Source organism: Leptonotus elevatus, chromosome 16 (genome assembly GCF_054856555.1).
Source record: "Leptonotus elevatus isolate MCC_2025b chromosome 16, RoL_Lele_1.0, whole genome shotgun sequence".
Taxonomy (NCBI): Eukaryota; Metazoa; Chordata; class Actinopteri; order Syngnathiformes; family Syngnathidae; genus Leptonotus; species Leptonotus elevatus.
The window spans coordinates 7129859-7155561 of record NC_141254.1 but is presented as its reverse complement, the minus strand read 5'-3'; the positions used below and the strand labels follow the sequence as shown (position 1 = coordinate 7155561).

At 41.1% G+C, this 25703-nt stretch overlaps 4 protein-coding genes, 1 long non-coding RNA gene and 1 other non-coding gene across 8 annotated transcripts; 2 read left to right on the top strand and 4 right to left on the bottom strand.

The window, feature by feature from the left end:
- Window positions 1–423: 423 nt before the first annotated feature.
- On the top strand, window positions 424–909 carry LOC147160530 (uncharacterized). Its single transcript, XR_015097431.1, has 2 exons — window positions 424–483; window positions 563–909. It is a non-coding gene; the product is annotated as an uncharacterized LOC147160530 (long non-coding RNA).
- A 1003-nt stretch (window positions 910–1912) lies between these two features.
- Window positions 1913–1985, bottom strand: trnav-cac (transfer RNA valine (anticodon CAC)). The gene has a single exon. It is a non-coding gene; the product is annotated as a tRNA-Val (tRNA).
- Window positions 1986–2416: 431 nt separating this feature from the next.
- On the bottom strand, window positions 2417–7820 carry LOC147160528 (heterogeneous nuclear ribonucleoprotein A/B-like). Its single transcript, XM_086099095.1, has 9 exons — window positions 7716–7820; window positions 6169–6351; window positions 4842–5010; window positions 4614–4772; window positions 3927–4058; window positions 3716–3848; window positions 3399–3566; window positions 2837–2921; window positions 2417–2761 (listed from the first exon to the last, which is right to left on the bottom strand). The coding sequence occupies exons 2-8, from the start codon at window positions 6324–6326 to the stop codon at window positions 2854–2856; spliced, it is 987 nt and encodes a 328-aa protein (XP_085955221.1). The 5' UTR covers window positions 6327–6351; window positions 7716–7820; the 3' UTR covers window positions 2417–2761; window positions 2837–2853.
- Window positions 7821–8578: 758 nt separating this feature from the next.
- btg4 (B-cell translocation gene 4) lies at window positions 8579–11709 on the bottom strand. Its single transcript, XM_086098864.1, has 4 exons — window positions 11298–11709; window positions 10153–10290; window positions 9760–10009; window positions 8579–9340 (listed from the first exon to the last, which is right to left on the bottom strand). Exons 1-4 carry the CDS (start codon window positions 11468–11470, stop codon window positions 9125–9127), a joined length of 777 nt encoding a protein of 258 aa, XP_085954990.1. The 5' UTR covers window positions 11471–11709; the 3' UTR covers window positions 8579–9124.
- Window positions 11710–13809: 2100 nt separating this feature from the next.
- slc25a14 (solute carrier family 25 member 14) lies at window positions 13810–19480 on the bottom strand. Of its 3 annotated transcripts, XM_086057814.1 has the most exons (9): window positions 19307–19480; window positions 18469–18643; window positions 17501–17639; window positions 17107–17201; window positions 16915–17000; window positions 16721–16816; window positions 16521–16645; window positions 16229–16442; window positions 13810–14879 (listed from the first exon to the last, which is right to left on the bottom strand). In XM_086057814.1, exons 2-9 carry the CDS (start codon window positions 18530–18532, stop codon window positions 14838–14840), a joined length of 861 nt encoding a protein of 286 aa, XP_085913940.1. In that variant the 5' UTR covers window positions 18533–18643; window positions 19307–19480; the 3' UTR covers window positions 13810–14837. The 3 variants fall into 3 exon arrangements, with proteins under 3 accessions (XP_085913940.1, XP_085913939.1, XP_085913938.1); XM_086057813.1 differs by lacking the exon at window positions 19307–19480 and having other exon boundaries at window positions 18469–19057; XM_086057812.1 differs by lacking the exon at window positions 19307–19480 and having other exon boundaries at window positions 16521–16816; window positions 18469–19086.
- Window positions 19481–20471: 991 nt separating this feature from the next.
- Window positions 20472–25135, top strand: gpr119 (G protein-coupled receptor 119). Its single transcript, XM_086057583.1, has 3 exons — window positions 20472–20682; window positions 22808–23431; window positions 24576–25135. The coding sequence occupies exons 2-3, from the start codon at window positions 22951–22953 to the stop codon at window positions 25133–25135; spliced, it is 1041 nt and encodes a 346-aa protein (XP_085913709.1). The 5' UTR covers window positions 20472–20682; window positions 22808–22950.
- Window positions 25136–25703: the final 568 nt, after the last annotated feature.

Genomic DNA, 25703 nt, shown 5'->3' with positions numbered 1-25703 from the left:
GTCCGCCAGGCTTTCGGCCGGTTCACGCTGGACCGCGTGGATCCTCATGTGGGTCGAAGGTCACTGGAACACGTCTGGGTTCCGACTTGTGCAGTTTTCCATCTGAAACACAAGAACTAATAACCATGGATTATTTTCCCCAGAAGGGTACCAATGATAACAAATTATTGCATTATAATACTAATTCATGACCAATCGGATCCCGATTAGATTATGAGCTAAATACATAATTAAAATTGTTTTGTCACCAATAACCCATTTGGGGTCAAGTATTATAACTTTCTGGGGGGTTGTACAAAAAGAGAATAGGGGTGCTTATGATTAAAAATGAATACAAATGCAAAAGGAACTCTAATTGAAAATCCACAAAATGGTTAATCTAGAGAGAGAGAGAGAGAGAGAGGAGGAGGAGTCAAAAGATGAGTGAAGTAGTAAACCTTTCCAGCACAGGACAAGAGACGTGCACCTCCCACTGACCATTAGGTTCAAAATTGATGTTACTCTCAATATTCTCATCATTTTTTTTTTATGTACTTGCTTCCAATTTGCCTTTTATTTGCAGGCGAAAGCGCAAAATGGAGGGCATCGCTGACACGGAAAGATGCCGAACCTCCACCAGGGCCGGACTCCCCCACAGAGCCCCGGAGGAGAACGAGAGGGCGGCCGACCCTTTCCTGACGGCGGCCCGGCTTCTGCGTGGAACGCACCACGTTGACCTGCGGGGGGGCGAGCGAAACGTCAAAGAGGACAAACTGCATCACCACAGAGGCGCTGGCGCATCAGCGAGGACGGCACGCAGGCAGTCCAGAACGTTGAAGACGCCCAGACTGGCGGCCATCGCCGAGATGTAGTTGGTACACATCATGTTAGGCTTTGCTCATTAAAATGAAAGATGTTGTGCTTCGTGAAGGATTTTCTGCCCATTCTCTATCGTTCCATGCTGTTTAAAATCATCTTGGTTCCGAACATTTACAACCAGGGTGCTTGTGTTTATTAACTAAATTGGCACAGTACCTCAATAAATATAAAATATTATTTCTAGTATTTTTTTTACCTTCCTTTTATAGTTAAGTGTGCGGACCCGCACACCCCACGGTTTCTTTGGGGAGGGGAGGGGCGGAGTTTTTCTTATTCATTTGAAGTCATGTCTTTTTTTGTCAACTGTGGCTGCTGTCGCTTTAAGATCGTGCACGTACTCGCACGCGCACCATGAACGAGCGTGACACAGATGCTGCAGTTACGCTTTGGGCCACAGGTGGCAGTTGCGAGTTAAAAAAAAAAAAAGGGACAAACTGCACAAAGATCCTTTAAGAGAGGGTTAATGATTTGATTTGGTGCCAAATTATGAAGAAATTTCATTGTGACATTCTACAGAATAATAAGTACTAAAACAATCTATCATTTATTTTAAAGTATATCTTTATGTATGGAATGGATATAAAAATGTTAAACTACTTTCTAAAGTAATGATAATGTGTTTTATAAATAATTTAAAAATTTTAAACATCAACTTTATATAATTTTGAAGAAACTAATTTTCATTCATTCATTTTTCAAATTATAATTTCTTACCACTGTCAACCAATATTTTATAAATTTGATATAGTTATGTATTTGATATAAAAAAAACATTGAAACAATTATAGATTTATTTAAATAATTACATTTTAAAATACATTTTCAGTAATCCATATATAAATAAGTATACATTTACTTTAAAATCTACTGTAATATGTATAATTTGTACAAACCAAGTTTGTCAAAGCCAAATTGTTTCATCACCACCTAACGGGAATAACATGTTATTACCATGTTATTACATAATCATACATTAATGATGATGTTACACCGTACTTAAAAGTATTTTTGTGTACTTGTCTATAAAATACAAATGTTACAAAAATTAAAAGGTTGTTTCCGCCCGGTTTCGAACCGGGGACCTTTCGCGTGTGAGGCGAACGTGATAACCACTACACTACGAAAACCCATTGAATCAACAGGGAGCACCACTCAACTAATATAGCCTCACCAGGTCGGATCGGTCGTCTTAAACGTCACGCTACAGGATTGGCTGGAAATTATCCGGTTGACGTCAAACATTGTAATGAAAATATTAAAGATGTAATTTAAATAACAATGTATGGACTGAAATTATAAAAACCTAAATAAACCTAAGAATATAAAAGCAATATATATTGAATAGATGATATATACACAAATTAATTGCCTAAGATTTGACAAATGTTGCCATTAGTTTGCCAACGTGTTCTTATATATTGTTTTTGTGATGTATTGTGATTTGTGAACAGCTAAAAAACTCTAAAGGTCTCCACAATCAAGTCAGATCTATAACCGTCAAATAAAATGTATGCATTAAGCAGTATTATTTTCTCATAGAATTGAAGAGGACACCATCTTTAGTGAATTTTTCTCTTTTTTATTTGTCAAAAAAGCTCCTTTACAGCACCAACACATCCAATCTGTAAAGCCAGCTGACATGTAAAATACCCTTAATACATTAGAATCAAAACAGGTACCAAAAAGTACAGTAAAATTACACTTCCTTTCAATGGGAAATGTTGGGAAGGGAAGGAAAAAAAACTGGAAGAAAAAAAATACGGAGGAGAAATAAAACCTAAAAAATGAAAGCATACATAAAAAAAAAAAAACATGGAAAAGTTACATTTCTGGTTTCTGTACAAATGGTCTTCTGTCATAAAAGGAGTTGCGCCCGTCCAGTTGGGTGTTATTTTACTGGATCCTGAGGAGCAAAAAAACAACAACCCTGTAACTCTGTTGGACACGTTCAAAAGTATGAAGACAGTGGATGTCGCACCTCACGTGTTGCATGCATCAGTATGGCTTGTAGGTGCTCTGGTGGCCCCTTCTGGGAGCCTTGCCATAACTGGCGCTGCCCTGGCCTGTCAGCGCACACAAAAACACCAAAATCAATTCAAGCACAGACCAAACATTCCCACCTACAGGTTGCCAATGCACAAGTAGAATGAAGTACACATTACAAGATTCTCCCCCAAAATGCGAAGGTATTTCCATAACAAAAAATACACATGAAAACGCAAAAGACTTGGTTAATTATGCAACGTAAAATTAATAAGACAGTTACTCAAAGTTGAAAGTATTAGCGCAAAGCTAAAACATTTTTTAACAAAGTAAACCGTTTGTTTACAAGTATTTTTTTACTTGTAAACAAAGGGGTGACATTAACACAAAAAAGGTAACATTATAAAAAATATATATTTTTAGCAATAGTGCCAAATACATTTACAAATAATAAGCAAAAACATAAAAAAAAAAAAAGTTAAATATTACCAATAAAACTAGTTTAAAATAAAGTTTAAATTGCACAGAAATGTTAAAGGGGATTGTGGTGTACTCACTGTAGTCATATCCAGGGTATCCATAGTAACCACCGGAGGGGTAGTCATAGCCGCTGTAGCCACCGTAGCTGCCGTAGCCGGCGTAGCCTTGGCTGCCGTAGCCACCGGCGTAGCCTTGGCTGCCGTAGCCACCGCCGTAGCCGCCCTGGTTCCAGCCCTGGCTCTGGCCTGCCAATGTAGACTGGCCGTTAAACATATGGCAAAGCCAACTATTAACCTTGATTACCATTTGACTACTTTTGAAATGGATCTTTGACTTTTATAGCTGTCAATGACAGAGTAAGTTAAGTGTGAACTTATTAAGCATGACCCCCGACCTCCTCCGCGTCCTCTGCCCCCTCGGCCGCCGTAGCCACCGGCTCCTCCGCCACCGCCGCGTCCTCCACCATACTGCTGCTGTTGCTGCTGCTGCTGGTACACCTCTTTGGGCTGGGCGATCTTCAGCTCGCACTGACAAACCACACACAACGTTGACATTCTCTTTTTCCCCCCTCCACAAAAACAGGCCAGCTAGACGAGACGACTGACCCGTCCGCCCTCGATGTTGTGGAACTTCTTCTCCAAGCAATTCTTGACGCTGGCTTCCTCTTTGTATGTGATGAAGATGAACCCCCTCCTCTTCTTCGACTTGGGGTCCAGAGGAAGCTCGATGGTTTCGATCTGAAGGGAAACAACACGCGTGAACTTGTGTCTTCATTTTGAAACATGGGTTTCAGCTGTGGTTGTACTTGACTAGAGAGCCATTGGCAGATAAAAAAAAATACATAAATTAATTAAATACACAACCGCTACATATGTTTTTAGCAGCAACACAGATTTTAGAATGAATACATACTACATTCATCTATACTAAATCAAACAAAAACAATACTTAAAGCTACTGAAGAAAGAATATTCAATTTCGAATCGCTACTGCCACCCGCTGACGAAAAATTTAACCGCACATACCGTTCTTCACATACACACCACGGGAAATTCTAACCTGAATCCAGTCTGAAAACTATTGGCCAGAGGCTTGCAGTACCCATTGTGAACAGCGAAGGTGTTAATTTACTAATTAGAAGGCATTTCAGTCATAAATGAAAAAAAAAAACTAATTGTAAAGTTATTTTGGGGAATAAAATAAATGACTGGCAATAGCATATATTGCTGACCAAAGCGTTGCGTTTCGTCAACAGACTCGACACGCTTCACTTTCTAGCCACGTCTCCTCACCTCGCCAAATGTCCCAAAGTGTGCCCTGATGCTCTCCTCGGTGGCTTCCGGGTTCAAACCGCCGACGAAGATCTTCTTAACGGGCTCCTTCTTCATGGCGAGGGCCCGCTTGGGGTCGATCTGGCGTCCGTCCAGTTTGTGCTGGCTCTGCTGCAACACCTGCAAAGCGCGTACAGTCAGTCGAGGCGGGCGGGGACGACGACTCGTTGCGGTTCTACGGCGAACCACCTTGTCCACGCTGGCGGCTTCTTTGAAGAGCACGAAGCCGAAGCCCCGGGAGCGTCCGCTGGCCGTGTCGATTTTGATGGTGCAGTCCGACACCTCGCCGAACTTGCTGAAGTAGTCCTTGAGGTCCTTCTTGTTCGTCTCCCAGCTCAGGCCGCCCACGAACATTTTGCTGGAGAAGAGATGGGAGGGCAAAAAAAATTATGAATTGATGCCCAAATTTTGACAACGGTCGCTCAACTGTAGGGCTGCCAAGGTTAGTCGACAAGTCACGACAACGGCGACAATGAATATTAATAGTCGACGAGTTGTTTATGTATTTATTTATTTTGCGCTGTTTTTTCCCCATTGAAAACGGCCTCGTCTTGCACTTCTCCCGGGCCTGGATGCCATCCATGATGGAAACAAAAGGATTATGTATGTCTAACCCGTGTGAGCAAAACAATCTGTAACTTCAGGCGCGTTGCACCCAAAATACTTAATACGGGGCGAACCTCCCTTTCATCCTAATAGCATTTCTGTCATAGCGATCATTATCTTCACAGTCATGTCCGGAAGCTAGTAATAGCGTGTACCGCGATGATGTCTGTTACACCAACATATATCAGTAAGGTCTATTATGGAGCCTTTAACCAGTGGACTTGCGTTTAATAACCACAACAACAACAAAAAAAATTATTGTATGCCGCCGAACGCGTTGACATCAAACCCCTACTTCAAAGAGGTCTCGCTCTTTCCAGTCGTGAGTCGCAAACACGCAAAGTGTTGCGTTTATGAACTTCGCAACTCAACAGTAAAACACAAAATTATAATATGCAACAAAAACGAATTCCCTCCTAATCTTTAAGGATTTTTTTTTTTCAGGCGCATACCAGATCTTGTTTGTGTAGCTCAATTGACTACTTTTAAATTACACATACAGAAACAAAGCATTTTGAATAAAGGTTAATTAAATAAAAAAAGCAATACAAGTGTCATTTTAGTTGTGTTCAGCACGGTGTATTTTACTGATTTCACTACCTTCTAGTCCAGTGGAGGGCACATCCGGTCCTCGGGGGCCGAAGTCCTGCAGGTTTTGGATGTTCCCTTCTCTAACACAGCTGATATAAGATCAGCTCATCGGCAAACTCTGCATAAATCTGATAACAGTCCTGTTGATTGGAACCAGATGTGGAAACATGCAAAACCTGCAGGACTCCAGCCCTCCGCGTCGAGTGGCAAAAATTGAAGTTTGGAATGCACCTCCCATGATAAACAAGTGGTTGACTGTTACACTGCCACTGCTTTAGCTTCCTGCTCATCCCCGGCACGCCGATGAAGCGGCACTCACCCAGCATCCTCTTCGCTCTTGCTGGCGTCGATCTTGCCGCCGTCAGCCTGGTCGTCGTCGTCAGCCATCAACTCTGCATCAGCAGCTGCGTCGTTCTCGTCGCCCTCGTTGCCGTTTTGCTCCGATGTCTCCATGAGCAGCATGTCAGCGTCGGCCATCGTGACGATGGATTGTTAACCAAGCCTGATATGAGATAGTATGATTAATCTGTGCAGAACCATAATTCTTTAGGGAGATTATGAACATTCGAGCTATGGTGCCATGAGCAAAATCTTCCGCTTCTCACAGTCTCCAACAAAGATGTTTTGAAACCTGAGTGGCATCTCAGGTTTCCAATTAGTTAGAATTTATTGACAGTGGTTATTTTGTCGTAACCGGCAATTCTCCCAGCATTATTTTGTTGCAAACAGCTCTGATTGGTTACTCAACAGAGCAATACACAGTATTATTGGCCAGGCATGAAGGGCCATTTTACCGTGATAACATTAAGTTGGCCTGGAATGGGTTGTTTTAGCGTGATGCCGTGATGTTTAAGTTTTCATTTTTAAATGCAGTAATCGTGTCTTCTACTTCAACATTTCAATTCTTCAATAAACACTTGAAACAAAATGGCTCGTTTGCAACTATTGACTGGCTGCAATAAATTGGAGTTAAATGAAACCAATACATATCGGAATTCGAACCTGTGACCCAACAGTTTCGGGACAACGGCTCTAACCACTGGCAACAACCCGGTGCACATTTACCGGCGCAGAATTTGTATTTGCAGTTCTCGCGGCAAAAACTGAATTTCCGGTAACTGTAAAAGATCCACCTCACTAGTTTTGAGATATTAAAATAATAAGAATAATCATAATAATTCTCTAGCGTTGCTAGCATTTCACATGATTTAGAATGCCTTCAAAGTAGCTTGAGCCATTCAAGACTTGAATGAGCAACAGGGGTGGGTGGGGGGTTGGTGTCCTTCCCATTCAAAAAACGCACGCTTTTCAACCAGACCAAAACATACGCAATTTCCCCATTTGCAGTTGTAGTACTAAAAAAAAAAATCACAGTATATTTAAGAATGAACACAGTTATTAATAAAGATACTTTAGACGGCGGCGCTTTACACCTAGCGACGTCGGCTAATGTTTGATAACAATAAGACAGCTAGCTGGATGCTAACGATCCGCGGACGGCGAACCGAGCAAGGCCCCGGTTGGCATTCGACCACCCGAAAGCGAAAGTAAACAAATAGCACGCACGGGAATTAAATTAGAGCACAACAAAAGCGCTTCAAACATACATTTAGGTAGAAATTCCATCTGGATTGCGCGATAACCATTCATTCGCCGTAAGTAAAGGAGTCCCTATGTAAAGCGCTACTGTTAGCTACCTAGCTCACCGATAGCGTCGTCTTAGCGCTCCGGAAAATGCTGTTGTTGCACAATAAAGTTCAAACGGTTTGGTAGACCGTAACGTAAATATTCCCATACGGACGCCTAATTTACCCCAAGAATACAAACCCGCGCTTAAATAGTCAAAAAGAAGCAAACGTGTCTTACTCGAAGAAGGGGGATAAGAGGGAGACGCCGGATCTCAACTCAAAATGGACACTCCAAATTCGCCGCTAACTCGTGGCGGTTTATATACGACCGGATGTGACCCAGCGCCGCACAACGTTCCAACAACGAGCTTCCTGATTGGGCGCACGGGTGGTGCGCGCCAATAATACGGTCGTGTCATTGGCCCGACAGCGGCCGTGGGACTGTGACGTCCACACGTCGACCGAAAATGCTTCCTGTATGCTTGCTTCGACCTGTGGAAAGCAGTTTGAGCGTTTGGTTCCAGTTCACTTGTAACTTGTAAGTTCTGCTAGCACACTGGTTCTCAGCTCCGGTCCTCGAATACCCCTATCCAGCCTGTTTTCCATGTCTCCCCAGCCAACACAGCTGAGGATCGTTATCGGGCATCATGCAGAGCTTGCTGATTAGCTGATCGTTTGAAACAACTGTGTTGGCTGTTGGAGACATGGAAAACAGGCTGGAAAGGGGTACTCGAGGACCGTGCTAGTATACCAAAGATGCCTTGCTAGTGAGGATAAAGATTGTATTAAAAGATGGATGTCGAGGATATCAAACAACCTATTAATTACTATTAAATTGTGCTACTGTTCGGCATGTGATGTTACACTAGTAATTTCTTAGACGCTACTAGTAGCTTCAAAATCCTAATGTAGACGTGTCACAAGTCCGGAAATAGTGGGAAAACCATTTTTCTTTTTTTAAAGCAATGCAAAGTGTACCATAAATCCAAGGCACACCACAGCTTGGATAATATGAGAGACTGGATTTTTTTTTTTAATCACAAATTGCACTGGAAACATTTGTACATGACACAAATTTTATTGGAGTAGAGGGGAGAAACATTTAATAGTACATGTCACTAACAATTTATTCTGGAAGAGACTCTCCTTATGAACAAGCAGTAATATCCACTTAATGCCCAACGTTATCCTTTTTTTCTTTCCCATTTTAAGTACAATTTTTACACCACATATCACGTGAAACACTGCAATTATTTCACCCTAGGAAAATTGTTCTAGGATAAGTGTCTTAGTGATCCATGATCATAAAGTGCAAACATGACATTAAATACAATGCCGGCATGTTAATCAAAACCTAAAAATGTGAGGGGTGGGTTCAGCTAACACTTTGAAACGAGCTGAAATGAAAGTGTTTATTTCTTTTCACCTACAGTACACAATTTACTTTATTCACAGTTACTGGATTTTAAAAGCACATTTACAGTTAGAATTATTTAAAAGCACTTGAGTGTGTCAAAAAATTTAAAAGTAACACAAAAAACCCTCATTTTAAATCATGCACAAATAGTGAGAAACTTATCCTTTAAAGACAGACAATCAGCCCTGAGACTTTCTGATTTCTTTTCTTCTCTAGGGATCCAGGAGATTCTAGGAGCGGGACTTGCTGACCCAGTGGTACTTATCGACGCGAGGCCCGGCGAAGGTGAACATGGCCCGGTAGGAATTGAAACCTTTGGAGGCCGGCAGCCGCTGTGGTGAGAGAGGAGCAATGGGGGCGAAAGGCAGGAAGGCGTCCCCGCTGAATGGCTTCTTCTTGGGGTGGGTGAGCCATGTCTGGGGGGCGCCGGGAGCAAACTCGCTGAACTGAGGGGAAAGAATGACCATGAAGGAGGAAAGGGGAAAAGAAGAAAAAAAATATTAAAAATTCATATTTCGTGACTTTTTCCAGACTTACAATGGTGGAAAATAAAGTACAAATACTTTACTATTGCTTCGTACTATTCTAAATCAGATTTTTTTCAGGTAATTGATTCAATCCAGTAAAATAAGGAATAAAAATAGTTTGAGTTTCATTACATTGGAATCGGCTAAAATGCTTTAAAACAGGAATCACGGTGGGCACAAAGGGTCAGCATAGAGCCCAGAAGGTCAAGTCCAAGTGTTTAAAGCATATGGGAACTGGAAGGGAGAAAAAAAAAAAAAAAGTATGCCCAGTCTGTACTTCTACTCAGTTAAAAGGATGGGGGGGAAACTACTTCCAGTCTTTACCCGTGCCGACTTACCCGGTAGACGCTATTGGGGTTGTTAACAGTTGGGATGGTTTTGGGCTCGGCACCGAGAGGCGGGCTGGTGCTGCCGGCGACGCCGGCGTCGTTGTTGTTGTCGTCGTCTTCCTCATCTGAAGAACTCTCAGAGGGCACGTCCAGGCCGGCGCGCTCCACGGCATCGTGGACTCGACGAGAGAACTGGCCGTCGGAGCGTTGGCTGCCGTCCAGCACAGAGATGGAGAAGGGGGCGCCGTGTTCGCCGTACCTGCCGCAGATGTCAAAGTTAACAATTAACTGTTAAAAAAAAAAAAAAAAAAAAAAAAACACTCAACTGATTAAATTCAAGCAGCTGTTTAGATATTGAGAGAAACTTCCGGCTTGTTATATACACACAAAATGTCCACCAACCTGCAGGCCACTTCGCCGGGGTCGACCCACACCGTGAGCTCCTGAGGCAAGCCCAGGTCTTCGTAGCGCACGCCACTTCTCTCACATGCCTTCTGAAGCACTGGATCCTTAAGTTGCATCCGGTTCATTCGCAGGCATCTGCAAAAATAAATAAATAAAATAAAAATAAAAACTCCAATTTTTTTAATTTTTTTTACAGCGACTTTTACAAAGTCTAAGTATATAGAATTTACAAGGCCAAAACTTAGCATGGAAGCATTAGTGATGGCAAAATCGAAACTGTTTTGGTTTTCAATCGCGTTTCTAAATCTGCCTCAGAATCTCGATGTCACGTGACAGTTGCCTTTCGCGTGCCATTATGCTTCAGCAAGTGAATGTAACTTTTTATAAAATTAAAATCCTACCATTGCACTACTGTATAAACGCAAACTAAGTATACTTCGTATGTACAATAATCTGCCCTGGCTGCTGACTAATCACTCCACGTGATAAAATAATCTTTCGAGCACAGTAGTTGTAACTCACCCGAATAATGGACTGAGAATAATGCATTATGTAGCCGACCTCGGTTCAATTCCCGGTCCTGGAGTTATGATTTTGAAATTTAAGCCGATCCCGGTTCAATTCCCGGTCCTGGAGTTATGATTTTGAAACTTAAGACGCCCTGTCGCAAAATAAATAAAGCCTTTGAAATTTACAAGTTAGATTAAATGTGATAGTACATAGGTCTCATCAAAGCATAAAAGTCATGTTGAAGAAATGAGCTATTTCAAAGGCAAAACTTAAAACAAACTCCAACAAAAAACCTTATTTGTACTTCTATACTTATTTTGACAGGGTGGGGGCTATTCAGTTTTTATTTCCTATGATATTATTTGTCTCTTATGGCGTCCATTACAATTATAGTATATGCCGATTGCCAGTTGTGTAAAATACGTGATGACACACAGCCAATAGTTATTTCCTTACTGGGGAGCTGGCAACGGCTTTACTGTTTGAATGTAATATTTTACTATTGGCCACTAGATGTCACTGTGGGGAGATGTTTCGAACGTTCCAAAAGATCGATTATTTTTCCTAAATCAATTGTTCCAAATGATTTGATCGTTTCAATGTTCCATTTCTGCCATCCCTAGGAAGCATACCTATAGGCCTGCCCCTTGGTGGGCACATAGGGGTGCCAGTGGTTCTTGTAGCTCTCAAACAAGGCCGACGTGAGCGCGGCGGCGAAGCGTTCACGGCTGTAGTTGTCCAGACATCCGTAACGCTTGACCAGGCGGCCCACGAAGAATACGGCGGCGGCGATTTCCTCCTTCATAGCGTCGCTTGAAATCAAAAACACCTGATAGGAGAAGACTGTTTCTCTGCTAAAACATGGTGACGCGATAAAAAAAAATAATACGTAGGCTGCCCCTACAACAAAAAAAGTAAAAGTTAAGAAGATAGAGAATTTGCACAGCTCAAGCAAACATATTTGCTGTTGGAGCTCCACAGAGAAGTCAGCCTTCTTGTTCTAAACTTAATTTGACTGCAGTCGCAAGTCTGTTGTGGAGCAGCTAACACCTGTAGACACTTGACTTAATTGGCATGGGCGGAGCAAACCATCTGATTGGTTCAATAGCAGGAATGTTCTGCCCATACTTCCATTTTACTATTTCCATTTATCCCAAAATGTATATATATTTTTTTATAAATAAAAACGCTTTTATTTAAAAAAACGTTCAGGTATCATTTTGAATTTTGGGGGAATTATTACGTTTCAGTTGCAGTCATTGGACTACTATTTTCACAACAAACAACCAGGATTAAACTTGTTTTAATATTTCCGACATTGTAAACATATATCAATAACAATTTAATAGTTTTTTTTTTAAATAAAAAACTGTAAGCAATTCTCAAGCTCCTTTTTTGCTGTAGTATAAGAGAGACAGACATATGGATGCACACGGTGACAATCACAAGTTAAGGACATTGCAGTTAGCCTGCCTATGGCGTTTTGCATTGTTCATAAGCATTAAGCTAAGGCAAAACTATGTGTGTGATTTTTAAATACACATTACCGTATCGTCTGATTCATCAACAAAGGGGAGGAAAAAAAGATTGGATTCATTATTTTTTATTATTTGGAGTGTACATGGATTGAAGCTATTCTTTGACAAAATAAATAAAATAAAAATCCCACAATCAAAACCTCCACCATAAAACCCCTACATTTAGACAAGCACAAAAATAAAACCAACAACACCAACAAATAACTGAGCAGATAAATTCTTAAATTTAGTGTGACCTTCATAAAAACATTTCAATGACCTATTATCGTATATTTCAGTTATTTTATTCAATACAACAAAAGGCAAAAGGTGCTTTAAATAGTAACAATCAAAAATGGTAAAAAAAAAAGAAAAAAGAAGAGGCCAATAATTGATCCATTTTTTTCTTTGCATGATGTAACTAAGGGAATGAATGACTGGCGCTAAAGTGACGTGCCTGATTGAGAAAACTAACTGCTCCCTAACATGTGAGCGTTCAATGTATAGAACGACTGTATGAAGCCGAGCGGGAATGAAAGCAGCGTCAATTTAAGTGTATTTGACAACAAAATGCAAGAGTCAACCCACTCGTGCCACAAACAATAATCATTAAATAAGAAACTGCACTCTGTGACAAACACGCACAACTACACAAGGCTTGGTTGGGTAACAAAAACTGAAATTATTCAGTCAAAAGTGAGGATTATTTTTTTTTTTTTGGTACCATACAAGTGTCCTAAAATCCACATCTGGATTGTGGTGTGCTCAAGTTTACATATCTCAAAAACAGCAAAAACATCCCTGGGTCAATTTGAGCCGGGGTGTCAGAAACTACATTCATAATACACTTATTAACAAGTCAAGCAGATTAAATTTCACAACCCAGAACTTTTTCTAACTGTTTTCTTATTTAACTTCAATCTGAGGTTGCCTAGTTTTAAACTTGTTTCGGATTATTTTCATTATTTCCCATGTGGAAAACTTCAAGCTTCCACTAAAATAAAAAATGTTGCCTTATTTTAGTAGGGATTTTTTTCTACTCTGTTTTTGTGGTTGAAGAGTAAGCGTTTTACATGCTTTTTATTGGACAAAAAAACAAGTAGTCTCTCATCTCATGCCATGTTGGGACTTCTTCTCAGTTTAACATTGCAATCGTTGGAAAACTCCAACATAAATGGTCTTGAATGTATCTGAGTTTTTGAAGTTTTATTATGTGTTAAAGTGTAAGTCAACCTTAAACATTTCTTGACAAAAATATGTTATATGTGACCTGACCTCACATTTATGGAATACAAGTTAAGCAGCAAAATCCAGGCGTTTTTATCCATCTCAGGGGGCGGCCATTTTGCCACTTGCTGCCGACTGAAGATGACATCAATGTTGCTCAGGGCTCAGGCAACAACCAATCACAGCTCACCTGTTTTTTTAACCCGATCTGTGATTGGTTGTTATCTGAGACCTGAGCAACTGTGATGTCATCTTCAGTCGACAGCAAGTGGCAAAATGGCCGCTCCTGAAATGGATAAAAACGGCTGGATTTTGCTGCTTAACTCATATTCCACTAACGCAATATTAACCAGATAGTTAGACCAGTGGGGCTGCAAAGAACATAATATTGTCAAAAAAATTTGGGGGGTTGACTTCCCATTTAATGTCACAAACTAAACTTATAAAATTAAACTAAATTAGGTCTGTTTGTGTGAAACAAAGTCTGACAAACCGCATCCTTTAACAAACGCGGTACACTCATTAAGACGTCACGTGGTTGGCCAATTTAATTACGCAAGCCAAGGACACTCACATCTACACTTTTCTGTGACTCTTCCAGTCTCTGTTGCAACCTGCTGATGACATTCTAAGACCAGCTACGAGAATTACAACGTGAGAGGTGGGAAAGAAGAGAAGTGGCAGTAAAACAGGCAAAAATGCAGACGTTGTCAGCAACAGGGATGCAAAAACAGTGGAAGAATCACAGACATATTGGGAATAGGCAATACTGATTAAAACTACGTTTGGCACATTTGGCCCTCCTTTCTAATCATGGCCCGCAAAAACCTTAAAGCACACAATTCATGCATTTGCTGTGTTTCTATCAGTGTCACAACAAAACTTTGGCTGAGCTTGACGCTCATGTTGGACTTTTTTCCACTTCTAGAATCTCTGGCCAACAAACATAAATTAAAGTATGGCACCTTACCGTCAAGTTCTTGTAACTGAAGGACGACGTCCCTTTAGAATGCATTTCAAGACTCGCAGATGCATGTAACATTTTTGAAAAAAAAAAAAAATGAAAAAAAGAGATGAGGTTTAAACTCACCTGGTGTGCAGTGGTAACCAGGTTCTAACACTCTCCCCCTCCCCTTCCCTGCTGCTAAACCCCTGCTAAAAATAGCTGCCTGGTCTCAGTGCTAACGACTGTGGTGAAAACAGAATCAGTCACCCATAAATAAAGAGCAAAAAATTACATGAGGTGTTGGGAAGTTGGCTGATGCTGTGGTTGACTTGCTGGTAAAGGAGTGTGAGTATGGACTGGTGCCTCAACCCTCAAAATGCTGCTGCTCCTCTTTCTTCTTCTCCTTCTTCTCCTCCTCCTCAATAGGCTGAATGGCCGACACAGTCCGACAGATCAGCGCTGCCCCGACTCACACTCAGCGCTTACAACTGGAACTTCTTCAGCTGTTCGAAGGTGATGAAGAACTGAGAGGCAGGTGAAGGAAAATAAGCGGGAAAAGCTGCTATTTTATACGTTGTTTAAAAAAAAAACAAAAAAAAACACTAACCTCCCATACCAGCACCAAAATGCACTCAATTCTCCCTTCAGCACATCCTCTATGAAAATTTGTTGAAAGAGGTAGTACTTTTTTTTTTTTTTAAGTAATATCTTTTTTTTTTTATTAACTATGGCTGGGTATTGATTCTAATTTCCTCAATCAATTCGAGTTCTGTTTCGATTTGATTTTTCCCGATATGATTCAATTCACATCAGTTCAATCTGATATCGATTAATTATGGAACACCAATTTTTCTTAAATGTCGTGGACATGATACAAATTCCACAAATATAAAATTTTATAATAAAGTAAATTTTGCGGAGGCAGTAACTGGTCAAATGATTTAGTTCATTGATGAAAGTAACACGTGCTATAAAGTGTTGCACAAACATTGACATCAGCAAGAATGAGATAAAAATATTTTCATAATTCTAAATCAAAATTGTAAATATGAACTAAAAATATTCTGAATTGTCTTAAAGTGCAATAGGTCAGGTCTTTCATAAATGTGACAAAATACTTTTAAATTCACGTGAACAGTAAATTTCAAGAAAACCTTTAAAATCCTATTTTCTTACGAATTTATGGGAAAAAATATATATATTTAAATAATCGATTCATGGTTTTACAAAAAGAAAATTGATTCAATAACAATTATTAGATTTTTTTAAACCCAGCCCTAAAATTTACTTTATATTTTGGTTCACAAGATAGTAATATACAGTACATGCCTAGAAACCCCACCAATATTACACATTGTGTTTATGAAGGCACATTCTTGACAACTGTTATGTAAAATAATTATTTAGCATATTTTAACATAAGTTTATACTGTATTGAGGACACCTGTATTTTCCCTAACAATGGGCTTTTCACTTCTTGTACATGAAGCAATATCGAAGTGACCTTGACTGATAAGCCTGCTCGGAACAGACTGCTTGCTTTCCTCTCTAGCTTACCCTCAGTTTCTCCCCCAAAAAACCCGAACCAGGCAGCAAAAAGAATCTTCCCATGATTCTTACTGCGCACTCTCTCACAGACCACTATCTTGTAGACTGCTCTGTTAAGACTTGTGTATATTATGTTTCATTCATCTTGCCTAACTGCTGAAAATTCCACAACACAACGCATAGTTCTAAATAAAGATAGATGGAGACGGTGGGGGATTGACTTGTAATAAAGACACCTTTCACCGAAATTGCAAAAAATATATAACATGTACTTATCTGAGTGAATGCACACAACACCCTCAAATGCAAACAATGCAAAGGATACGATAATGTTCCAAGGCCCCAGCCGCAGCCAGTTGGGCCAGAATCCTTTATAGAGCGCAAAGAAGCCCTCGTTTCTCCACGTCTGCATCACGCCATCCAGCGTGCCTTTGTACATGGGAGCCCCCGACAGCACCCGCTGGTTCATCATGCGCGTACGCACTACGTCTACGGGGTTGGAGGCCAGCGCCCCCGCCAGGCCGCATGCGAAACTTGAACTGCACACACACACGCACACAAAAAGTGTAGTGAGATAAACTTCAAGCAGAAGTACTGAGACTATCAAACAGTCTTACATGAAGTGCGTCAAAATGGTGTCGCCCATGGCGCCGGATCGGAGGAGGTGCTTCTTTGTGATGTCGTAGACGGGAAGTTCAACGCCGACGACGATGGCGGCCCGCTGCGCCGTGGGAATGACGCCCTGAGGAACACAAAGACGTAACTTTAACTTGGAAAATTGTTTCAACGGCTTTCTAATTGGTGCTCGCTTACTCACTCGCCACAGGCCTTTGGTGCCCTCCGTCTGGTAGATGTTGATGAAGTTGGACATCATGCTGCCTTGCAGCAGACTGCCCTGCGCCTGCATTCGAATCTACAAATCAAACATTTTTTTTCAATTTTCCATTAAATATATATACAAAATATGCATACGAGGTGCAGGTGTTATTTTTGTCCACTTGGGATCTTGACCTTTAGGACGTCCGTGGGATTGGCCAGGGAGGACGACAGGACACCCGAGACCACTCCGCAGAAGACGTTGATGACCATGGTCTCGTCTGTGAAACAAACAAACAAACGTGTATATATATATATATATATATATATATATATATATATATATATTTTTTTTTTTTTTTTTAAGTACTGTATAGTGTTAATCACCTTCTGGGTGACTGACAAAAAGCCTCTTCAGGGAGTTATACGTTCCGATCTTGATGGTGCCGTAAGACGCTTGTCTCAAGAGTGCAGGCGAGATCCTGCAACAAGGAGAGATCAGACTTTTTTTTTGTTTTTTCACAATTTCAAAGATCTTCCAGGTATTTTTATAACATGCCCGTACAGTTGACATTCCAGGCTGTTCTACAAAGCTTGCTGGAATTAGCCTGTTTTGAAGGGGCGGTTTTGTCTCATGCAAGTAAGACACTGCTCTCCTTGCTCCTCTACTGTGGGGCCAATTCCAAATACTTCTATGAGGAACTGCTTCTTCTAGCCCAAAGCGCAATGAACAATTTGACATTGCAGCTCTGCTTAGCTTAGAGAGATCAAAGTTCTTTACCCCGAGTAGAGCGCCCGGATGCCCTCCTCCTTGCCGATCCTGAACAAGGCGTGGAACATGCCTCTGTAGCGCACTTCCGTGTACTGGCACTGACCCTGCACCTGGAGCCGCGTCTTTGTCAGGTCGATGGGGAACGTGCCTAAGAATAGAAATACAATATGATGAATTGTAATGAGGTGACGATCAGTGTGTATGGTATGTGCGATGGCACTGCAGATGTGTTTGTAACCCTCGTTACATTTCTTTGGTACACTAGACATGCTAATGAGTCAATATGACCAACTGCATGTTTAACTATATTTAAAACAACAACAACAAAACTCCCTTGGCACATTCATTAGCTAAAGCAGCACAATGTCCAATGAATCAAAGCAACAACAACAACAACAACAAAAAGTAGCACAAACTTTTGAACTCTTTACAATCGAGTACAATATTACAGAATGCTATTTTTCTTATTGAAAACAAATTCCCCCCCAAATTATGGAGGGTTGTGGGTGAGGCTGGAACACAATAGTAGCATTTCAACTCATTTTAATGAGGAAAGTTGATTTGAGAATATGTTGAGGCATCAGTTTACGAGCAAATTCAAATGTCAAACATAAGAAAAATAATAATATTAGCAATTTGAAAAAAATAGATGACAATATACGATCTAAAAAGAAACATTTTGATCCACTGTTGGGTGAACATATTTACCAGAATAATTCAATATATATTTTATGTTGTCCATTTTACAAGTAACGTTCTTGTGTATTTAAACTTTGAAATGAACCAATTTGGCCTACAACACAAAAGAAGCATGAATTGAATTTAATATATTTATTGTTAATTTAAAACCTGCCTTACAAGATTAAATTCAATTCATGACAATTTTTTTTAACTAATTACACCGCTTTTGCATTGGACAGGTGTAACATCTAAAATTCATTTTATTCCATATAAAAGCCAATTGCCTTGTCACCTACCGAATTCTGCGACGATCGAGGCCATCCCGCCGTAGATGAACGGCTTCCAGTTCAGGTTGGCCATCTCTGCCGTGGGGGCTCCAGCAACTGCGGCTGCGGCTGCAGCTGCTTCTGCCTGATGCAACCCGGCCAGGAACAACAGCAAGCCGCCCAGGCACAGGTCCACGCAGCAGCGCTGTGACAGCAGGCGAACAAGCACGGCAAAAAACATGATGCTACCGAGATCGGCAGGGGCTCCCTCGTCAGCATCAGCAGCCGAAAGTACACTGCGGCCGGAAACTGACGCCGGGAGTTGTCACGGCGGCCGCATTGCTGCTATTGGCTGTCAGCAATGTCAATCAAACGAAGACACGATTCTATTGGAGGAGTACGAACCTTATCGAATAACAGTGTAAAATAACACAAATTAGTTTGTTTTATTCTAATTGTTTAATGAATACAAGTAAATATTAAATCTGTCCATAATATACTCACATGCGACCGACAATAGACGCGACACGTCGTCACACTGGCTCGTCGCTACTATTGGCTATCAACCATGTCAATCAAATGTTTCCGCGATTCTATTGGAGGAGGCGAACCTTAACCGAACGAGCGTCGAATGGAACACGGGAGTTCTTTATGAAGTCACATCTGACAACAAACCCGCCGAATACGTATTAATGTTTAACGTTAAGATTTCTTTCATTTGGTTGGCATTTTACTGCATAATTAGAAGAATTCACATGGAACGCCGTCGTAGTGAGTTAGCTTTTGTCGGCTAGCACTTTCTAGGGATTACTAGCCTGTTGGATCTCTTCCAAACACTCGCCGATACAAATACATTTGTTTTACCCACCTGGAGGAAGTGGATAAAATCCACAAACTGCTACTTCTCTCGCTTTTCCATTACTCAAGACACACGCAGGGTTTACTCCAACGGAGCGAAAAACAAAAAACTTGTTCGCCGTACACTCTCGGCTAGTGTACAATTAAGCTAATGTCAAGTGGAACGGAAGCGACAAGGCCTGGATTTCCGGGTTACACTTTCAAACTAAAACGACGTCCGGTGCAAGGTCATGAGAATATCTAAGTGAAATTGTGTCATTCGTTGTTAATTCACAGAATAAAAACTATTGAGGCTATTGTACAAGGTGATAGAAAGGAGTGCGAGTGCTGTGTGACGTGGTGGTTACACACAAGTTTCAAAATAAAAGCTCCAGCGACATTCCTGCCACACCAGTAAGCGCAAGGTCAATATCACGTTAAAACGTGATAATTTTCTTTTAAAGAAGTAAGTTTCACTTATAACGTAATACTTTTCACATTTTATTGCGATAAGTGTGTTTAACGTGATAATGTATTTTTTTTTAACGTTTTGATGTTTGAAGTTTCACATTCTAACGTGAATGTGGCAAGTTCCACATTATGTTGTGGTAAGTTTCATGCTTTATGTGGGTTCACTTTATTTCTCCTTTAAATCTAGACGAAGAGATGTTTAAATAAAGCTGAAAAACATACAAACCAAATATTTGACCGTCTTTGCTTAATGTAATTCAAATAATGACAATAGTTACAAGAAAACAGCGAGGGTGTTTTATTGAGTTAAAAACAACATGGCAAAAGAATCCCAGAGCAGCAGGAAAAAGCACTTTTCCTATAGTGGACTATGATCATCATCTTTCCACATTGTCTGCTGTCGTCACTCATTCCGAGTCGGGATTCACAGAAAGTTGCGCAGCAGGTGTGTGAACCTCTTGGAAAGCTGCTGGAACAGCGACATCAGGTTGCTATGGTGACAGAGTACACATGGGAGATATTTGGTGGGAAAGAAAATGTGAGCATCTTAAAGGCAAGCACTGTTTCAAAATGTCAATTTGAACTCATTAAGAATAAAAATAAGTAAATTAAGAAAACATTTTTTTTTGGGGGGGGGGGGGGGTCAGCGAATATGTGAGTTTGTGGGTGCCGAACTGCGAGTAAGCGGGGGTGGAGTGGGGGTATACCTAATAAAGCGACCAAGTCTCACCTTGGTCCAGCCGAGGTTCCGCTGTTTTGTTTGTGCTGACGGCAAAAGAGCTTGGCCGCACGCTGCACCCAGTACACCAGCACAGCCAGCAGTGGGCTTTTCACTGACATCTTTAGTCTGAAACACAAGCGGAAACTGATGCACTGATGCCCAGCACTCATTTACGCGTCATGCTAAGCCGATGCCAATATGCTAATATTCTATAGGTGAGTAGTTTTACTTTATTTTACTTTTATTCATTAGTTTTTCTTTCTCTTTTTAGCTATTGAATTATTAATTTAAATATTCAAATTATGTTTTTTTATGAATCTTTTTTTATATTTTGATAATTAACAGACAGTTCCAGCAACATCTCTGAAACCAATTAGGCTCGGCAGTATTATTACTATAGTACAACAGTAATAGTAGAAAAACAACTTCCTGCTTCTTCTTCATTATACGTTGAAATCGAAGGATGAGTAGTTTTACTTTATTTTGGTCTTATTATCAGAGCAAACTTTTAATACGAAGGAAATACTCATTAAATCCATCAGTAAGTAATCAATATCACTTCCTGTTCCATCTCAATTATTTGACTGTCAAAAGGATGAGTAATTTTACTTTGAAGTTTAATAATATATATATATATTTTCAGTGTAACTTACAAATTAATTTATGTATTTTAATTGTTTTCATATATTTATCCATTTTTATTGATACATATTTCTTATATATAGGCCTATTACAGTGTTTTAATATTATTTTATACTCAATTCAATTTTATTTATAAAGAAATGTAAAACAACCATCGCAGATTGAACGTCGCACCCTAACAAACAGCACACTACAACACTCTGCTTACCGGTTCCTCCTCAGGAAAAGATCCTCTTGCTTTAAAAAAAAGGGATGTCAGCAAGTAGGCGTTGTCCCAGGGTGTAAACAGAACCCAAAGTGGAACCCTAACCTCGTGCCCACGGCCCACGATAAACTGCTGAGGCGGGCACATTTCAAAAGGTCCTGAAAGGTCCAGCGGCGCTTGGATAACATTGATGCATTGTGTCAAATGTGGCAGGGGCTATTTATGTGTTTTGGGGACGGGGAGGAGGGGAGTGACAGGTTGATAAAAAGTTCTCAGGTTGATGTGACGCCTTGAGTCCAAGTCATGTAAAGCTGATAAACGAAATGACACCACCAATGAGGCAGTCAAAAGTCAATTCATGATTTTTTTAAAAGCATACTGTATGTTAACAGCTTCTGTTATAGTCTTTTGTTTGGAATTGATTAGCATTAGCCTTGTTTCAGTTTATCCAATCAAATATTAAATCAAATGTATGCTCAAAAAGTAAAAAAAAATACAGTGGTGCACTCAAAAACCACCAACAATTTTGTTTGTGATTTTTTCAATTAAAAAAAGTAACAATATGCAGTTAAGAAAATGGATGGGTATAACATACAGTAATGACATAATAAAGTATAAGTTTAACAATTGAACATTTTTGTATTGTGATTTCACGCTTTATCGCAAATTCGCAATAGATATTGTGCTGCTCCTTCTGTTGTGCCCGACTTGGCCACCAGGGAGCAGTAAAATATACGCTGTACATTGTAATATATACACAAAGAAGAATACAAATCTATAGCCTCATGAGTATGGGCTCTTTGCACAAATCCACTACTTCCTGAACTCAGCACAACTCCTTCATTTCCTGTCTTTCATGATTGGACAAACTGATTAATCCAGGTATGCCTGACCTCAGTAACCACGACGACAATGGCCAGACACACCTGGATTAATCAGTTTGTCCAATCATGAAAGACAGGAAATGAAGGAGTGGTGCTGAGTTCAGGAAGTAGTGGATTTGTGCAACGAGCCCATTGCTACAGTATATTGTATGCCTAAATGCCGATAGCAAAATAAATAATGTCCTATCTAAAAAAAAAAGTACTTATTTGTAAAATCTTTAAAAAACAACAAACAAACAAAAAACATGCAGAATGTTTCAGTCAGACAATCCCGCCAAAATAAGGGTGTCATTTTTAATAAAAAATAATAAAATACTGTGCTCTAAGGATAGATAAAATTAACATAGAAGCATAAAAACATATTAAATCATGACTTTAATTCCTTTTTTTGTTGTTGCTAAATCACATTTTATCATGGAAATCCTTTAACGTTCGGTCTTTCACGCGAGGCGGTGAAAAAAACATCATTAGCCATATCTGTTTGTGTGTGTGAAGCAGAGTGGAAAATGTCCCGTAATGGCAAATGTCTCTCCCGAGGGCGGGCGGGAGTAAAGTAGGTCTGGCAGGTTGTACTTTAACTCAAGCTGCTGTTTTTTTTTTTTTTTAAAGCGACTCAACCAGACTGAATCAGAGGGACGCGAGGATGTTGGAAAAAGCTCCATTTAATTAAGGTGCTGGCTGGCGGATGGCGGCAGGAGTGCACGCGTTGCTAAAGCTGGCAGCGTCGAGATTACGAGAGGACAAGAGCGAGCATGACTCCTGCCGAGCTGAGGCCGCGGGTGACGGGTTTCATCTTGAGCGTGGCCTCCTGCCTCATCGTGGGCACCAACCTCCTGGTGGCCGTCGCCCTCCTGCGCCTCCTGGCCAAGAGGTGCAGCCAGAGCTGGTGCTTCGTTCTCAACCTGGCCCTGGCCGACACCCTGGTGGGCTTGGCCATCACCGGTCTGGCTACGGAGGACTTTGAGACCAACGTCACCTCAACGGACCACCACTACCGTCAAGGTGGCGGGAACTTGACGTCTCCTGCTCCGGGAAAGAACCGCTGTTTGATGCGGATGGCTTTCGTGATGTCGCCCTGCACGGCTTCCATTTTGTCCATGTTTCTGATCTCGCTGGACCGCTACGCTGCCATCAAGGTGCCCCTGAGGTACTCCAGGTTCTCTGGAATGGGGACAGCAGTCGGGTCACTGGTGGCTCTTTGGGCTTGTTCGGTCATTGTGGGATTCTTACCAGGTAAAATCACAGAGTTAAATCAGTCAGTATGTTTAGATTTGCAGAACCTTAGATTTACGCAGTACCTAAGACTATTATTTGATATTTTGAATTATCTTAATTTCATCTAATTTATTTTAGCTGCACTGCTGGATGGTAGATTTTTTTTTTTGTCCAATCAGATTTCATCTTTTATGTTATATAGATTACCAATGTGGGTGTTTATTTAAAGGGTAAGTCAACCTTAAAGTAGCACTAAGGAACTTTTCAACCTTAATAAAATATTGTCATAACTCTTCCGGTGAAACATTGACTTAACAATAGTTGAATGATACCTTGAGGGCCTGTATCATTTTTACTGGCATTAAGCAACTTTGAGGAGTATGGTAGGAACACTGCCACACATAAAACTACAAATGTGTTGACTGCTTTATGGCATACGTCACTTCACCCTTCCCCTATTCGTTACAAAAACTGAAAATAATTTGAATATCGTCGCACGAAAAAAATGACGCAATGAGCTTGTCCTCATGGGAAATGTGGTCTTCCTTCAGGCATAACTTTTGTCCATACAGCGGCGCAATTATCAACATAAACTGAAAGTTCCTTAGTGTTGCTTTAAACATTTCTTGACAATAATATATTGTATGTGACCTCACTAGTCTAAACATGACATTCTGATTAATATTCCATTTGTGGAACATGAGTTATGAAACAAAATGCAGTCGTTTTTATCCATCTCAGCGGGCGGCCAATTTGCCACTTGCTGTCGACAGAAGTTATCACAGTTGCTCAGGTCTCAGGTAACAACCAATCACAGGTCAGCTTCAGAAAACAGGTGAACTCTGATGATGACATCACAGTTGCTCAGGCAACAACCAATCACAGCTCACCTGTTTTCTGAAGCTGAGCTGTGATTGGTTGTTACTTGAGACCTGAGCAACTGGGATGTCATTTTCACTTGACAGCAAATGGCAAAATGTCCGCCTTCTGATGTTGATAAAAACAGCTGGATTTTGCTGCTTAACTCATTCCAATAACACCGGAATGCCGTATTAAGACTAGTGGGGCTGCATAGAACATATTGTTGTCCATTTTTTGGGGGGTTGACTTCCTGTATAATAATTCAACGTCCTAACCTCTAATCCTCCCTTCACATCCTCAGTGATGGTCCGCCAGCTGCAGACAGACGGCTACGGTGGCCTGTGTGCCTTCTTCTCCGTCATCTACCCGACGGGCATCATCGTCCTGTTCAGCGTCTGCTTCTTCCCCGTCCTCTCCGTGTTTGTCTACATTTACATGGACATCCTCAAGATTGCCTGCGGCCACCATCGGCAGATTTTCCAGATCAGCCAGGCGGGATCTCGGACCGCCGCCGCCGCCCACCACCAGTGGCCCCAAGCGAGGAGCCGGTACTGGAGCCACGTCAAGGCCCTGAGGACCGTGGCCCTGCTGGTGGGCTGCTTCCTGACCCTGTGGTGCCCCTTCTTCGTGGTGAGCATTGTACAGCTGCTGTGTACGAGCTGCCGGCTCATCACGGTTTTGGAGAACCACCTGTGGCTACTGGGCATGTCCAACTCGCTCATCAACCCGTTAGTCTACGCCTGTTGGCAGAGGGAGGTGAGGACGCAGATAGCAGACATTTTTGCGTGCCTGGCAGGAAGTGGGTCGGCTCATGGACCGGTTTTGAATGTTGGGGATCGTCAGTCGCATGCGCAGACTTGAACTGGTGGCTGAACTCTGCAATTCCATATCTTTGGAGCTCGGACCGTCTTACTTTTGGCAAGAGACGACTCTTCCATGTCATTTAACCAACCAGATTTGACTGTGAGACAGATTTACTAACTGCATAGTCCAACGACGTGTCACCACCAACAATTGGTTGTGTCTTTCAAAAGTACATCCAATTCGTACATTAACTGATTCACAGTAAGACTCTTTTACTGGAGATAACAAACCCAAGCGCCTCGAGGTTTATCTAAAGGTTTTCTTCATATGTCTAGTTGATTATTCAGTCATGGAAACGTCCTGGTTTGCTTCACTCTCAATAAATCTGCCACCAGACCACATGAACGAGGCTCGGCTTGGATACATATTGACTTAAGTGTGACTGCCGGCTGCACTGTCTATGTAATCTAATCAGGCAAGACAAGATAGGTAACATACCCTAATTCAGTGTTACTTGCCATTTCAGAGATGTCACGTAAGCAGGAAAAAATGCCCAAATCGAAGTTGTGATAAAACCGACCAAAATGGCACATATTTATTCACCAACAAGAATGAACAGAAAAGC

What these genes read in the sequence shown, in the direction of transcription:
- btg4 (XM_086098864.1), bottom strand. Translation starts at nt 11,470, where the DNA reads ATGAAGGAGGAAATCGCCGCCGCCGTATTCTTCGTGGGCCGCCTGGTC. An exon ending in ACCAAGGGGCAGGCCTATAG is followed by an intron (nt 10,291 to 11,297) that starts GTATGCTTCCTA and finishes TTATTTTTGCAG; the next exon opens with ATGCCTGCGAATGAACCGGA. An exon ending in ACCCCAATAGCGTCTACCGG is followed by an intron (nt 9,341 to 9,759) that starts GTAAGTCGGCAC and finishes CTTTCCCCTCAG; the next exon opens with TTCAGCGAGTTTGCTCCCGG.
- gpr119 (XM_086057583.1), top strand. Translation starts at nt 22,951, where the DNA reads ATGACTCCTGCCGAGCTGAGGCCGCGGGTGACGGGTTTCATCTTGAGC. An exon ending in CATTGTGGGATTCTTACCAG is followed by an intron (nt 23,432 to 24,575) that starts GTAAAATCACAG and finishes TCACATCCTCAG; the next exon opens with TGATGGTCCGCCAGCTGCAG.
- LOC147160528 (XM_086099095.1), bottom strand. Translation starts at nt 6,326, where the DNA reads ATGGCCGACGCTGACATGCTGCTCATGGAGACATCGGAGCAAAACGGC. An exon ending in GGGCAGAGGACGCGGAGGAG is followed by an intron (nt 3,567 to 3,715) that starts GTCGGGGGTCAT and finishes CTACATTGGCAG; the next exon opens with GCCAGAGCCAGGGCTGGAAC. An exon ending in ATACCCTGGATATGACTACA is followed by an intron (nt 2,922 to 3,398) that starts GTGAGTACACCA and finishes GTGCGCTGACAG; the next exon opens with GCCAGGGCAGCGCCAGTTAT.
- slc25a14 (XM_086057812.1), bottom strand. Translation starts at nt 18,679, where the DNA reads ATGTTTTTTGCCGTGCTTGTTCGCCTGCTGTCACAGCGCTGCTGCGTG. An exon ending in CTCGATCGTCGCAGAATTCG is followed by an intron (nt 17,640 to 18,468) that starts GTAGGTGACAAG and finishes TTCTATTCTTAG; the next exon opens with GCACGTTCCCCATCGACCTG. An exon ending in ATCCGGGCGCTCTACTCGGG is followed by an intron (nt 17,202 to 17,500) that starts GTAAAGAACTTT and finishes TCCTTGTTGCAG; the next exon opens with GATCTCGCCTGCACTCTTGA.